We start from the raw sequence: 16245 nt of genomic DNA, 5'->3' as shown, positions 1-16245 counted from the left end.
ATATATATATATATATATATATATATAATGTATTGTCAAGTTCAAATTGATAAACTTTAGTTTTTATAAAATAATTGGGAACGCGTGCGTGTGTGTGCGCGGGGTGATCAGCAGAGGGCGCCTTGATTGAAAAGCCCTTAGGGCGGAGTTTATTGAGTGTGCACTGCGCAGGCGTCTACGCACAGCCTCGCTCCGACCATCTCACCCTGACAGCGGACCTCCATCCACCCAAGCAGGCACCCGCCGACTTCATCCATCCATCTATCCAGTCATTCATCCCGTGCAAGGTGCGAGTGTCAGGATGCTGGCGTGTACAGAGATGATCACAATGTGTCTGCAATCTGCCAAGCGGCAGCATCTCAGCAAACAGCAGCAGCAGGAGTGTGATCACAACCACAACCACACCGCATCCCTTTTCCACGATGTGAGTGCACCTTCAGCTTCTTTATGTGTTTCTCATCAGTGCGTGTCTTCGTGCAGTTGTCAGGGTGGTTATTTATAGAGATACAAATGTAAAGGCTAGTGGAAGGTGCGTGCGTGTTAGTGCGTGTGTGTTTTGTCTACGTTGCTCATCGTGATGGCGCAAATAGGCTACATCAGACTCCATTCATGTGGAGCTGATGCACAGCAGCCTCGTTACGTAAGAAAGGTGTGTATTCCCCGCTAGTTCACAATGTTTTGCTTTTGCATATTGTGACGGTGTAGGGTCACTTTGGTCACAGTTATGCTCGAGGCGCCAATTTAAAACGTGGTTTAAGGTATTACTGATTTCTGTCAGATATCTCTATGCTAATAAAAAGAAAGGGAAAAGCTCCCAATTACCATTCTTCATCTTCCCTCACACCGTGTTTTTGTTGCAAAATGAAAAATCTACATGTGAATTGACATTACTGTTCTTCATATCATCTCTGGAGCTTTTATGGCGGCAGATGATTTATGGTGGTGATGCTCTAGATAAAAAAAAACACACACACATGGCAGGCCATACAGCGTCAGTCATATCATTTTGAGCCACCAATAAAATGTAAATTGTCCAAGAGGCATGCAATCTCTCTAAGTAAACATCATTTTCTTGACTCAAACCTATAATAACTATGGTCGATTATGTTTTCAAGGATGCTCGTTTGTTTTAGTAACCGAAAAGCCATCATCTATTCATTTTCAATTGCGTTTGTCCTCATTTCAATGTGAGTGACCTGGAGCCCATACTGGCTGACTTGAGGCAATAGTACAGGACATGACAGAAAACCCACACAAGCATGAGGAGAACCGAGATTCAAAGTCCGAACCGCAGAACTGTGATGCAGATGTTCTACCCACTCAATCACAGTGCCACCCAGCCCCATTACATGCACATCAAAGCTGTCCTTTATCCTGTTATCGTGAATTTTTGTTTTCTAAATTCACTTTTAGGGTGGCACAGTGGACAACTGGTCAGCATATTTGCCTCACAGTTCAGAGGTGCATGGTTTGATTTATTGCGCTCTGGCTTTCCTTTGTGGAGTTTGCATGTACTCCCTGTGCCTGTGTGGGTTTCCTCCCATATTCCAAAAATGTGCACGGTAGCTTGACTGAACACTGTAAATTGTCCCTAGGTTTGAGTGTGAGAGCGCATGGTTGCGATTGGCTAGCAACCAGTCTGGGGTGTAACCCGCCTACTGCCCGAAGACAGCTGGGATAGTCTCCAACACGCGTGCAACCTTCGTGAAGAGAAGTTGATCGGATAATGGATGGATGGATTAATTTTTAATATTAAGAATTCAGACATACACAGTTGGTTCGCCTCTATAAAGGCATATCGAATACCGATTTGCGGCTTGGCGTAGTATCATTTGAGTTTGCGCTTGTTCGAGTGGAGTGCAAATGAACACGCAAGAAGCCTTCATTTTCCCACACCTAATATGTTATTCTGCTGTCTTCCCACTTCCTATTTGTGCACCCTTCTCACACTGCACTTTGAGTTCTTCTTAAGACACACATTCATTAGTAAAGTCGGGCAGCCCTTTCTGTTTGTAATCATTCTACTTGAAGCCCCCGTTGTTGATTGGAATAGACTCACAGTTGTGCGGGGCTTATATGTACATCTCCGAGAAATGTATTGCACACTCATTTCTCCGGAGACTGACGGAATCGTGCCTCTCAGATGCTGCCGTACTCTTTCCCTTCCTGTTTCCGCAGTTGTATTGTCTTCAATAGGACTCAGTAGCGGTGCGTTCAGTGTCTCCAGGGATGGAGTTTATTTATTTATTTTTGACAGTGTGTAAGCTTTTTAGAAGATTTTCATATTCTCCGTGGGAGCACAACGCCTGCGTTGACTCAAGCATGAAAGAAGAATGAGCATGTGACTGTCCGGAGCGGCTGCTGTTTGCTTACTTCTATCACTTTGTTCTCAAAATGTGAAGGAAAAACTTGCTGTTGGCTCCTTTCTCTGCATCTTTGATGTAAAAGCTTACATTGGCACTTTCGAGGTTTGCACAGGACTGACAATAATGGCGCAGACTCCAGGTATCACGCCATCATCCTCTGGAAGTGCCTACACCGCTTAAACAATATGTATTGGCCAAGGCATACATTTTATATCCGAGAATTTCAAAAATCACCAACAAACAGAAGTGTTGTGAAAGATGCACCTTCTGTCATTTAGTAGATCATTTAATTATCCCAGCTGTCACAATAAACAAAAACATTATGACCAATTAAGTGAAATTGGATTATGTCCAGCAGCATGTTTGAAAATTTCTCCGTTAGGGTTTTCCCAGCGATCGCTGGAAAAACGGTGGCAGGACTCTCAAAACGCAGACACAGGAAAATATAGATAACAATGATATTTATTATTATACTGAATATTCAGTTATCCAATTATTAATCAAAGTATAAGCTTTATCTACAATTACAACCGTCGACGAAAACAGGATTAACATAAAGCGCTGGCGGAAAAAGTTCGCACCAGGGAAGAGATAACACGACGGAACGAAAAACGCTTGCAAGGGCAAGGAAAACGAATAACGAAAATAGCTTACCACAAGGGCAAGAAGGAAGACCAATGAGTAAGGATGAACAGAAACGAACCGAGCCGTAGCTGGAGAACGAAGAACAAAACCGCTTGAGCAAAACACACGAGGCAAGAGCACTATCAAATACGATGAAACATGAGCAAAAACGGAACAATTATCCGACGCTGACTTGTCAGTGTAGGTGGCTTAAGTAGTGTGTGTAATCAGTGAGTGAATGACAGTCAGGTGTGGGGCTGGTGGGCGCGTCTCTCCGCTCCTGATGACTTGACCCGAGACGATCGCCGGAGGAAACGCCCCTGCTCAGCTGGAATAAAAACATGACCAGGCATGACCGTCTCACAGCATGTAATATGCTGCAGAATATTGGTTGGCAATCACTCACTTAAACAGTGTGAAAGGGCTACACCATTTGTTCAAACTGCCTTAAGCAAGGTACAAATTCATAACCATTTTTTAAAATGTGACAAATGACACAAGTTTACCTGACAAGTGAAAAAAATGATTGTGTGTGCTTCCTGCTTGAGTTCTATGCGGTGCACACGACTGCACACTTGTCAAATGTCACTAATAGTACCAGGACTGGCCTGTGAGAGGCGAGGGGCCATCCGGAACTGGACTTGGGCACCCCTGCTCTCCACTAAGTCCCCCTCACTGTTTTTGGCAGGGAACGTAAATCTAAAATGCTGCATCTCTACCACATACTGATAGTTTTGCCTCATTTGCACTCGTCTAGCGCTTAGAATTCAAAGGACAGCAACAGACCCTTCTGTATCCCTCCCACGTATTTATACTTTTTGTGAACTTTTTTTTTTTGATCCATCATTGTTTGTCTTATCCACATCTTACAGACAACCTTCTTCTCTTGTTGCAGATATTTCGCCGGGCTGACAAAAATGGTGAGTAAAAAAAAGCACAGTTGAGTTGCTCTCTTTTTTTTATGTTAATTAATGCTACAAGATGATTTGTTAAAATCTGAAAGGGTATCTTTAGGAAAACCAGTCAAACCTCTTCACACTTGACACGGACTCAATATAACCGGAATTCTTTGTAGACAAAAAAAGAAAAAAATCTTTACTCCTACCGTAGATTGCCAAAACTTGCATTGAATTTAATGAAGCCCAAAAGATGTGAAACATTTTACAACCCTTTTAACTTGACAATAACAAATCCTTCCCGGAGGAAAACATCAGCATTGGGCCACAGGGATCGAAAACAACAACACTGACAAAAAAGGGAAATGTTTTCTTTATTTATCTTCTATTCACACTTGCATCTCCGTGTTATTACATTCAAAATGCTAAATGGGTGAGTGTTTTGTGCATTTAATCTTCTCAGGAGGATGTGTTACATAAGAGCATACATACAGAATGTGTTAATAGTGCCGCATTGTTGTGAAAAGCTGCACACATTCTAGGCTTGAGGGGGTCTTCAGATAGGAAAAGGGATTTGCTTTGCAAATCATGGATGAGCTGTTTTTGTCTTTGCACATTCACCGTATTTTATTACTGTTATAAACCGAAATACGGAATTGTGCTTTTAAGATAAAGACACGTCCAAACTTGGATTCTCTTTTCTTTGTTGCTAGGCAGAGACCACGTGACGCAAAGCTTGCTGCCCCCAAGTTCAATAATACTAATTTTCATGGTATTTCCTTTTTCAATTTGAGACAGAAGGATAAACTAAACCACACAGCAGCAAAAAAGACAGGGAGACACGGTGCAGCTAACTAACTCGCCACTATATTCATTAACTGCGGGAATATATGATGTTATTGTAGCCATCAGCTGCGTCTGTTGATACAAATAAAGACTGTGAAATATGCTTAAGTACAAAAGTAAAAAGTGTGTTGTTTGCAATATTGTTTATAATATTGATTTTAAACACTTTGAGAATTGAGTAACGACAAATCAATTACGTAGCTAATATTGAGAATCTTCCTTGTAAGTGTTAATTATTTTTTTTTCAAGATTGGATAGAGAATTTTGAATCCCAAGAGGTGGTAGTTTTTAGGCTGGCACAAAACACAACAGTGACCCAGAATCATTTTTGTATCAAGCTTGTCAATCAATTCTTCTAAATGAGGCTGTGGATGCGGACGATCTTGCTTCTCCAAATCTGTCGCTGTCGTTAATGCTGTCTGGTTCGTCTTCCTCCATATCGTTGCTGTCCTTGTTTGTTCCTCCTTCCAAGACCCAATCAATCAAGATTTCAAGCACGACTGATTCTCACTGTCTCGTGTTGTCCTCCTTGGACAGGATAAAAAAATCGTTTGACAAAACAAGAACTAGAACGTACGAATATGAAGGGTGTAAAAATCAGATCAAAAACGTAAATTGTCATTTCATTACAGATATTTGAAAAATATAATTACCCACCACTGGTGACAAGTGCAAAAACACAACACAAGTCGGACAGAAAGTGATTTTGGCTTCACTTGTGTTGCTAAACTGTATCGTACATTCCATACAAGCCTGTTTCCTCATCTCGCCTTTCATGGTTCCCTGCTGTGTGGAACAGAGGGAAGGTTAAACAAGAGAGTGCAGTGGCTCGTTTGTGCGAGCTATCTTCACTTCACAGCTTGTGTGCGCGCAGTCTGTGAGGAGTTAGTTGAGAGGGAGATGCGTCCTCCCTGCAGTCAGGACTGAGTGGGATGCCCATCATTCGCTGGGAGCTTTTGCTACATAACAAGGAGGTGTTTTGATCGGCGTATCAACACACTGCACTGCTTTCCATCTGCAATATTGGGACTTACAAAATCATGTGGGCCATAAATGTAAAACAATCCAGAGTATTCTGATCCAAGTGTTTGAAAAAGTACATTGCAGTTGTGGGCTGATTGTTGTGGTGTGGTGCCTCCAAGGCGCAAGACGGACTGATTATAGTCAGGATTGCCGGTTCTGCCAACACATTTCTCTTTGACAAGCGCTCGCGTAATGTGCCACCAGAGTTTTCAATTCTAGAGTTGAATTTTGTGAGAATTCGATGGTGGAGAAAGGCTGCAGAATGAGTCACATCCAATTTACTCCTACGTCTTGCAGCGTTAAATGCATAGCAGATGGTCAAGGTTAAAGTTAAGGATGAAGACACTGCAAAAAAAATTTAATTTTTTTTTTGCATTGAAAAGAAGGTGGGCGGGTTTCAAGCCAAGTCAAAATCTGCAGTCCAGTTAAATGACTTCAAACCTTGAACCTTAACCTTCATTAGGGAAATGAAATACGCTGATACTCTATGAATGTTACTTGTCGCATCTTATTATGCGAGCCATGTTAATAATTAAAACGAAACACACTGACATGACTATTCCTTGAAATTAGCTGAGCTTTAAAGAGCAAACGTGCACTATTAAAGAAAATAATTTCAAGCCATATCCAGCCATCAACATTATGTTCTTTAGCACCTCTCCTCATTTTGATGGTGCGTTTAAAATCACAATCTAGTTATGTATTCCACTTGCATCGAGGCACAGCTTTGAAACCATTTTGAGTCTGCTGCGTGGTGTGTGTCTGCTCGCCACCTTTTACTGTCACTCGCACAAAATTGAAAACTAAAGGTGATAAAGCCTCGCAGTCCTTTGCTGCCAAATTGCACAATGCACTTCCATTTGAGCTTAGCACGGTCTCTTTTGTCGTCAATTTAAAAAGAAGTGGAAGGTCATTATTTGTTTGGGCAGGCATTCCAATGACATTTGTTTTGATTTTTTTTCTCCTTGTATTAAACCGCTCTGTGTTTGCGGCTCTGTATTTTAACCACTTAAAGCACAAAGGTTTTATAGGAATAAAGTGTATTTACTTAATGACCTTGTGGGCACTGGCAATGTAACACATGCCATCCTTTAGTTCAGGGGTGGGCAAACTTTTTGATTGGCGGGCCACAATGGGTTCTAAAATTTGACAGAGCCGATGGATGCAGTGTTTTGGTAACCTCACCTCATCGGAGAAAAAAAATACATTTAATTTTAAATGAAAGTGAACAAAAGCATTAAAACAATATATATCTCTTTGAAAAACCACAGTATTTAGAAAATAAAACATTAAAAAGGTTTATTCATTTAATTTTTTTCAAGTTCGGTGGGCCGCACTAAAACGTTTAACGAGCCACATGTGGCCCCCGGGCCGTAGTTTGCCCACGCCTGCTTTAGTGCAATCTCTCCTAGTCCGAAACTTGGATTCAGAAAATGGGAGAGAACTGTCGGGAGGGGCATCCGGCATAAAAACTGCCAAACAAATCATGCGAGTGATATGATGTGGCGACCTTTGATGGGACACGCCAAATTCCCCAAAACAACTGACTTGTCATAATAGTCATTTTATGTTGTGTCAGGAATAGCATTTGTGCATAACACATAACACATTCTGGCTATTTTGTCCCTTGGAAACTGCAATTTTGGTAGGCAAAAAAAACTTTCTGAAACCCTTTGCACGTAGAGAGAAAGAGAAAAAAAATGCTTTTTAAGGTTTCTGTTTTTCTGTCAACGCAGCGTGCCCCTTTATCTCCTTCACTCAATTTCAAAATTGGGCCTTTTCTGAAAAAGAAATGGGATTTTTGTTGTTAATGCTGTCATGGAAATAAACATCAGACTAGTCAAATCAAGCAAAAGCTTTTTTTTTTTTTTTTTTGCAAAAGAGCATCGTGCCCATGCACATTGCTTGTTGGCAGCAAGTCAAAAGTCTGCTTTTATCAAAGAACAGATGATTTGTTGAGTGCTCCGACCCAGATGACGGAATTCTACTGCCTGGCACGCATCCCCAGGACAGAAACGACGACAGCGAGATCTTGTCCTGGTGGCGAGCTTGTGAGATTCATTTCGGCTCTCGTCCCGCTGAAATGATGCTTCTTAGCTGCCTCTTAGAAATTCCCTTTGTGTTGATTCAGTCCAGCATAATTGACCTGCGTGTTCATGATTGTGCCGCACAGTTAACTAAGTCGCTTTCCAATGACATTGTCACGGTCTTGTGTGCTTTCAGATGACGGGAAGCTGTCCTTGGAGGAGTTCCAGTCATACTTCAGTGACGGGGTCCTCACAGACGAGCAAATGCAGGAGCTTTATCGCTCCATCGACAGACAGAATGCGGAGTGAGCTCCTCTCGTTTTTGCCACCTGTAGTGCGTCCTCAACCCCGCCTGGCACTTCCATATTTTTTAAATCAGGATTTTGTCCAAGTTACACAGAAGGCTCCCTTCTCGCATTCAAGCCAAATGTGAAGTTTGCGGAAGCAAGTATCACTGCACTTAAGATAGTCCAAGAATCAATGATGTCACATGAAACATTGGTTATTAGTGCTTCACTTTTACAGTGATCAACTGTTAGGATTGTAAGGCAACTCTTTATGGTAGACATTCAAATGGATTGCAATTCAAAATGTTATTTTTAGAGATAATAATGGGACACCAAGAGCTATATGTTTAATATTACACTGTTACAAACTACAACCATAAAATTAAGCGTATCAGTCAAAACTGAGCATTCGTAATCTGAATTTTTTTTGCACCGCCATGCGACTGTGCAGGTGTACGCTATAAAGTCTATGCTCTGTTAAAATTGATTCCTTACATCTGGGTACCCAATTTAAATGGTCTTTTGTCTTCTCGAACTGTTTTTCCCATAGAAACATGGACATCGACAAACTGTCAGGTACAAATTTTTTTTTGTTTGTGGTCTTTCCTCCTCAAAATCTTATTTGACTCTGCATGTTGCCGTGTATTTTTTTCAATAACTCAACACGTTAAAAATATAAAAATCCATTTATCCAGAGTACTTCAGTCCACATGTGGGAGAGTACATCAATGTGCTGTCTGCGCTCGAGAAGCTAAATGTGGCTATTTTAAAAGCAATGGATAAAACAAAAGAGGTGGGTGGCTTTAAACTTTTTGCACACGAGACATTTTTTTTTTAAATTGTCAATTTCCAACTTGGAATTGCAATTGCTATTTTAGAGACTATTGGAATGGGGAGTGGGGGGGGATCTTTTGACAGCACACTAATGAAACCACACTGGAGTAGACCTTATATTTTCTTTATAATATTTTGAATTATAAAACAAATTAGAATACACCATACAGCATTTACAATTAAGGAATCAAACAGAAAATTTAAATAAAAAAAGTGCAAGGAACCTGATTGCAATCATAATATTTGCAACATGAGCTGTGGCAGAAGATGCTCCATACTATTTGAAGAGTACTCTTGATGTTGCATACTAACAAAAAAAAAAACTCTAAATCATTTGGATGTGTACATCAACGTGTTATTACATGTTATTAATAATACTATCAAAATAAGAATAGAATTAATTGCATCAGTAAAACAGTTGGCCCATTTAAATCCACATTGATCATCTGTGCTGTTAAACTTTCTGTAGACCTAATTCGCGGGGGTGCTGGAGCCTAATCCCAGCTGTCTTCGGGCAGTAGGCGGAGTACACCCTGACTGGTTGCCACCCAATCGCAGGGCACACATAGACAGACAACCATCTGCTTTCGCTCTCACACCTCAGGACAATTTAGAGCTTTCAATAAACATACCATGTATGTTTTTGGAATTTAGGAGGAAACCAGAGGACCCGGCGAAAATCCACTTCGACATCATTCAGAGAAAATCACCATGTCCCATCAATGGCGATCTATTTTTAGAACTCCTTGGGGGCTACCTGGTGCCTGCGGGCACTCGTTGGGGGACCCTTGGTGTACGTACATTCAAGTATAAATTGAAAAGTGAAAAATAATCAAACAGTGTGCATCCAAGTGCGGAACGTTTTAATTAGAGCGCTCGTACATTTCATGAGCTGTAGTGTAGTGTAGAACAAAGGTCGTTGTCTGCCATTGAAAAGAACGTACACTGGCAAGCCAAGCTCTGTTCATTCCACTGCGTGTTTCACAAAAAAGCAATTTTTCACCTTAAAGTGTGTCTGGCACGTACCGCCCACAGGAATGATGCCATTATCACTATAAGTAATGTGCAGGGTGTTCTTCTCTCTACAATGCAGTATTATGGCAGAGTGTATAAGGTCCATGGCAGTTGTGTATTTTTAAAGTTTTTTATAAAACAGAAAAAGACAAAAAGATTGAGTAAATTGTTGAAAAAATGCCTGTAGAGCTTCAACTCTGTTTAATTTGAAAAAGGATTTAGTGGAAAGATGGCGAGTGATGCATTGCCACTGTTGTGAAGGTTAAAACTTTTTGTCCGTGCCATTCTTCTTTGAGTTTAGCAAGCCCTGCGTAGGTAGTTGAGAATTATTTGTCAGTTTTTGGTGACTAGAGTGTTGGCAGAACACAACAATATATGTTCCATCCATCCATTTTCTATACGGCTTGTCGTCGTTAGGGATGTGGGTGAGCAGGAGCCTATGTCAGCTGACTTAGAAGCAAAAGCAGCATACGGGGTTGGATGGGTTGCCAGCCAAGCGCATGGCACATAAAGAAAAACAGCCATTCACACTTTCATAAACACCAATAGGTAATTAAAATCTTCAATAAACCTAACGTGTGTTTTTGGAGTGTGGGAGAAGGCTGGAGTAACTACAAAAAAAGAAAAGCACGCAAGCGTGTGGAAAACATGCAAACTCCACAAGATTCAAATTCAAACTATGCTACTGCATGAAGCGTCACAAATTCCAAATGAAATGCCAATGATTGCTTATCTGTCCTTTTTCATTTTACACGTTACTCTACCCGTCATACAGGAGTATCAAGGCTCCTCTGTGCTGGGTCAGTTTGTGACACGCTTCCTGCTCAGGGAGACCTCCACCCAGCTGCAGTCCCTGCAATCATCACTGGACTGCGCCATGGAGGCTCTCCATGACCAAGGCTGCACAGGCAGAAAATCAGTGAAGAAGCCAGAGGACCTGCCTATCCAGAGGGCCTCCAAACGTCCAGCCCGACGCATCCAGAAGAACATGTGTCTCTCCCCTACGGACCCTTACTCTGGCATGCTGACTACAGGTAGGTCCCACAACACCGTTAAAAGATTGACTTACAGGCAAACTGACGATTAAGAGGAATGTGTACAAGTGCAGGACTTTCTGGATGTTGCGTTTCAGGGGTCAGCGTTGAGTCCGACTACCACTGGGGAGCCCAGGTCGACCAACTGGAGCAGCTCATAGACAAGCTGGAGTGTGAGGTTTGTATGGAATGTACTGTAGATAGTTCAGTGTCACATTGTGCATCTCATTCCACCCTCCACAACTTTTACTAGGCAGAAATTGTGGCTCACAAACGAGCCCAAATAATAAATAAATAAATTGTATGATTTGGCTTCCCCACCAAACAGTAAAAGGATCTGGGAAAGTCAGCAGGAACGGGAAGTCAGACTGTCACACACAAAAATTGCATTGTAAGTCCTATGAAACATTTTTTCATTAATTTCCCAGTTGAATCGCTGCTGAATGAAACATTTACAGCCAAGAAAATGGTCATCTCTAATCAAAATGACACCGTAAGATATCAGTTAGCTCAAGTAAAAATCTGAAAGACTTTTACAAACTCGTAAACACATGTACAAAGAACAACTCTAAACCTTATCTTTGCTTTTTTTTTTTTGAGGGCGGGGGGGTCAGTGATGGCTAAAGCCTTGCAAGTCAAAATAGCGCTGCTGCTTGTGCATGACTCACTTATCTCTGCTCCCACTTTCAGAGTCCACATCTTGAACCGATCAAAGAAGACACACTGGCAGGGACATATAAATCGGTAAGTCAGCCTACTTTATGCTTAGTTTTTATATATGCAGTGCCAAAACGAAATTGTATCTTCCAATTACAGCATTGTCTTGTGGCATGACACGGCAATCAGTGCAAGTTATGAGACAGTGGCAGGTACTGTATAATGATGCTAATCGAGTTGTTTCGCTTGCTCCCCATCTAGAACATCCTCCTGGTTCAAAGACAAATGTCAGTGAAGGCGTGTGACGTGGAACGATTCCAACATGCTCTGAAGATCTACACAGAGGCCAGCAGCGGAGAGCAAAACAACCTGCAGTCAGTCCATCGGTCGACTTTTCTGCTTCGCTTTACTCACTGCAGCCTTTGATCACACGTCTTTCTCCTCCTTCTTCTCTCTCAAGCATTTCAGTTCAGAACTTGCCCGACAGATCGTGCTTCATCATGTACGAATTTTGGCAGGATCGTCTCTCCTGGATGAGGTTGGGAAGAAATCCACACATTTAAAAAATGCCAACTCTGAAATGCAGAAAAAGGAGGAAGAGACAAAGAGCTATGTTTCTCTACCGCATCTTTCCTCATAGCTTCCTGCAGTCGTCCATCAGTAAGACGTTCCAGCGCTGCATTATCGACTCGCTGGAAGAGCAAGAGATCGTCTCGACCATGCTCCTCCCAGGTAATCCAAAACAATCCCAAAAAGACTGTCTCTCCACTTTGTCATTGTTTACCAACCTTTATTGGGCCAAGGCAAATCGAAAAATCTCACTGCACACCACCAAAACAAAAACGTCAGAAAAAAGTGGATACGGTTAATTAGTACTGTACATTCTGAGTGCAACAGCATTTCACTGTCCTACCTGTCAGTGTTTGCCGCTAGAAGAGCAAATATGAAATAGATATATTGGTTGCAAATAAATAATCGGTTTTGTACCAATTGAGTTAAATTAGATACATATGGATAATATATTTTTAAAAAAGTTATTAAGACACTTGCGGACTGTTTTAAATTGAGGCAAATATTTAAAATGATATTGTTTTCTTGGTCAGCTTCCTGGTGGATTATGAACAACAACTGACGGCGCAACGCTTCTTCAGATCAGCACAAATGAAAAATAAGATTTTGTTGTCGTTGTTTGTTGTTACTCTCTTCTGTAAATTCAGATTTTCCTTGAGGCATAATAGGCAGAAGAGATGTGCTTCAAAGTACCAAAAGAAAAAAAGTGCGCAAAGGACTTGAACAGAATGTAATGCAGTATTTATGGAGAATTCAGTATCCGTGCTCATGTTGATGTGGGATTTTTCTAACTCCTGATTTAATAGCAGCACAGGAAAATGGGACGGGGAAAAAAGAATTGCATGGTTTCTTATACCTACCCTTCTCATCTTACATTTTAACAAGATAAAATGACAAAGCAGCAAATACAGTCCATTCGCCACCCCTCCTCCCACAATACAGGCAACAACAGAGAGTAAATAACACGTGAACCGAATTTCCTTTTCTCTTTTTTGTGATGTTGTGCGCTGTTGTCTCTTTAACTAGCTCACATCTTTCTGCTGATGAAAAAAAAAAACTCCTCTGGTCTAGACTCAATAATAAAACTATGTAACGGGATATATGTGTAATACTAAAATGGTCCGCTTCTAAACTTCTATGTCACTCTTGCACTTTAGCAAACCTCAAAGCTACCTGTATTTCTTCAAAAACTAGACATTTATTGTAGATTGTAAGTGTATTTTCAACAGGAATTTCACTTCAAATAGAATATCAATAGCATAACCAAATCACGTGAACGTGAGACGCCGGTATTTTTTCATTTGCGTTTGTAAACAATCAGGCAGGAAACACACACAAAAAATGTTCATATATTTGGAGCAGAAAGTTTTCTCTGTGATGACGCTAGAGAATATTTAGAAGTTTATCGTGTACAGTCGTCAGGCGTAAGTAGTATAGTTGAAGATACAGTAAATACAATGTATAGTGTGATGGTTACTCCTTATGAAATGTGACAAACAAGCATTCTCACGGTCCATGCATGATACGTTGTAGAAAAACAGGTAATGCACGGACTGTTCACTCCCCAGCCCCTTTAGCAATAATGTGAACTTGGTATGTGTTATGTGTTATATTTGTTTTCTGGCATGCAATAAAATTAATGACATGCACAAAATGTTCTACTGGTCCCTTCCTGATTTTTCTTGAAATATTAGCCACGTGCGTTAGCATCTGAAAATGTGACATTGACTCATGTTGCTTTTATTTTTTTGCTTATATTTTTATTTTGCATTTCCAGGGATGATGTAGCAGTAAAGAGTTACTGCATTAAAAAAATCTATTTACAAGTCATGTACAGAAAATTAAAAAAAAAAATCTCATTTACTGGTACAGTTTGTCTTGATTGCTCAGGCACATTTCTCGGAAGTGTGATCAATTTTGAGTTGTGATAAACTGGGGCCGCTTGTGCTTTAGTTGTGTTTGACTTTTGCCACCTGTGCTCACCATTATGAAACAGGGTGATTGCTTCAAATAGGTGGGTCAATAATGGTACGTGTTTTAGAAATTGAGGAAAACTGTGAATGCATTATTCATAATAAGTGCCATAATAATGAATAAATAACAGGGCTAATGTCAAATTAGACATGTTTCCAAATAAAATACATCAAGGGATAAAAGGGATGCAAATTACACAGGTCATGAAGGTTTGGATAGAATTGTAAAAAAAATGAAAATAAATCCAATGATATTCAGTGGTGCACAATGTATTTGGTGTGGGGACTGAGCATGGGCACCTAAAAGTCATGACATGAGAATGAATACAAAAATTAAAAGATGGAGCTGTAGCGTTAATAGGGATAGTAAATAACACACAGTAAGTGTAGCGTTTGAAGATATAACAAAAGTGGGAGGAGAGTAGTCTGAATTGGGTTCTGGAGACGTGCTCCACCTCATCCATCGAACTCATGCGCCAGCCGCGAGTCGTTCCAAGTCATGAGTGCGTCACATCCACTAGAAACGCCGGGAAAGAGCGTCCTCTAGCTTCTCCTGTTACGATCGCACAAAGACCAATGTTTTCTGGTAACTCGCTCACCCGAATCAGGTGACGCCCCGCAAGGACGGCAATTGGCTCCTATCTCAGACCTTCCCCGAGGTGATTGGTGGAGTGACGAGCACCCTGCACGTGACCTCTACAATGAGCTTCCTCCCACGGAAGTGGAGACGTCTCTCCGTACGTATTTATTACCAGCATAAACAGCAATGCTTTTCTGCAGCGGTGCCGTATTTTGTGTGTACGTCAATGGGTGTTATTTCAATGACCATGCTCCTTGTTTTGTATTCCGATCTTAGTGTGTGTGTTTCTTGGTATGTAAGTGTGTGTTGTTTTTAAACCGTAATGCTAAAACATTATGAAGTCGTGATTGTTTCAATGCATGCCGGGAAATGTTGGTCCAGCAGTAATTTGCTGGACTACTGTACATGCGTTAGTAGTATTAATTTATAAACTACAATGCATAATTCACAAATATACAAAATGTACTATTCACAGTGCGTTTCAAAAGTGTTATTTCCTTCACTGAATAGATTCTAAGTATATGTTTTACAGGAAAAGCGCAACATTATCATTGTACGTATGAAGTGAGTCATGACAACACACATTTCTTAGCATCAGTGTCATTTCAAATATAAGTAGTGCCCTACATAGCACGAAATTGTATTCAATGTCGCCGTCTATTCAACGAAGAAAGTGTCGCGATTAGTGAAGATGCCTCATTCTTTCCATGCAAGTGAGAGATCCAAACCTGGTCTCGTTGGATTTGGATTAATTAATTATATGTCCATTATGACACTTTTAGTATTTGCTGATTTTGTGGCGGGTATTATTGATCATTATCCAGAAAACCCGCACCACGTCGTTAACTGTCAACAGCATGAACGCATGATGTAAAGCCATAAATGGGTTTAGTGCTTATGAACATAAAAAGCTCTTCCTGTATAACTTTGGTCAACGGAATTTTTGTTTGTTATCAGAAATGTATTTATATTCCTTAAACGTATTTTTTTGGCGCAGATTACGTTTTTAAAAACTTTTTCTGGCACATTATTTTTTTTAGATATACATTTTTTTTTAGCTCAAGTTTGGTCAGATCCGCCACCTCCAAAATGACAGACCCGCTGTCGTATTGAATTAACTGAACAATGTGATCAATGCGGGGTTGACGTCTATTCTGTATGTCTATAGACTAACACGCTCAATGAGGCGGCAGCGTATACTGAACTGCATACTGTACTGTAATGTCTGCCAGTGGTATGCTGTTAAATATGTTATTATTATTATTATTTATAAACATCTCTTATGAGCGCACAAAGGGGATAGTTTGGCTTCCGCATTACCCAAAATACCTTTCGGCATTGAACCCTGCGTTTTACCACGTCTATCAAAAAGCTGTCAACGTGATTTCATCAATCAAAGTCACATGTTAACATGATGTGTTTGCCCCGTTCAAATTTGGCGTTCATAGTCCGAGATTGTGAATACCGTGACTGATATTGTTGATCGTTTGTCGTTGTATTTCAGTAGACCGCCC

General features: G+C 40.7%; 1 protein-coding gene and 1 non-coding gene across 2 annotated transcripts; one reads left to right on the top strand and one right to left on the bottom strand.

The window, feature by feature from the left end:
- Window positions 1-280: 280 nt before the first annotated feature.
- LOC148340244 (N-terminal EF-hand calcium-binding protein 1-like) lies at window positions 281-13832 on the top strand. The gene is made up of 12 exons (XM_088291312.1): window positions 281-424; window positions 3886-3910; window positions 7979-8087; window positions 8620-8645; window positions 8765-8862; window positions 10693-10951; window positions 11050-11129; window positions 11642-11695; window positions 11870-11982; window positions 12069-12146; window positions 12249-12340; window positions 12712-13832. Exons 1-12 carry the CDS (start codon window positions 302-304, stop codon window positions 12738-12740), a joined length of 1086 nt encoding a protein of 361 aa, XP_088147438.1. The 5' UTR covers window positions 281-301; the 3' UTR covers window positions 12741-13832.
- Window positions 13833-14561: 729 nt separating this feature from the next.
- Window positions 14562-14868, bottom strand: LOC148340243 (Nuclear RNase P). The gene has a single exon (XR_015842633.1).
- Between the last annotated feature and the right edge of the window lie 1377 nt (window positions 14869-16245).

Source organism: Idiotropiscis lumnitzeri, chromosome 3 (genome assembly GCF_059441095.1).
Source record: "Idiotropiscis lumnitzeri isolate Australia: NSW breed Sydney's pygmy pipehorse chromosome 3, RoL_Ilum_1.0, whole genome shotgun sequence".
Taxonomy (NCBI): Eukaryota; Metazoa; Chordata; class Actinopteri; order Syngnathiformes; family Syngnathidae; genus Idiotropiscis; species Idiotropiscis lumnitzeri.
This window is presented reverse-complemented; position numbering and strand designations above follow the sequence as displayed.

What these genes read in the sequence shown, in the direction of transcription:
- LOC148340244 (XM_088291312.1), top strand. Translation starts at nt 302, where the DNA reads ATGCTGGCGTGTACAGAGATGATCACAATGTGTCTGCAATCTGCCAAG. An exon ending in GGAGAGCAAAACAACCTGCA is followed by an intron (nt 11,983 to 12,068) that starts GTCAGTCCATCG and finishes TTCTCTCTCAAG; the next exon opens with CATTTCAGTTCAGAACTTGC. An exon ending in CTCGACCATGCTCCTCCCAG is followed by an intron (nt 12,341 to 12,711) that starts GTAATCCAAAAC and finishes TTTCTTGGTCAG; the next exon opens with CTTCCTGGTGGATTATGAAC.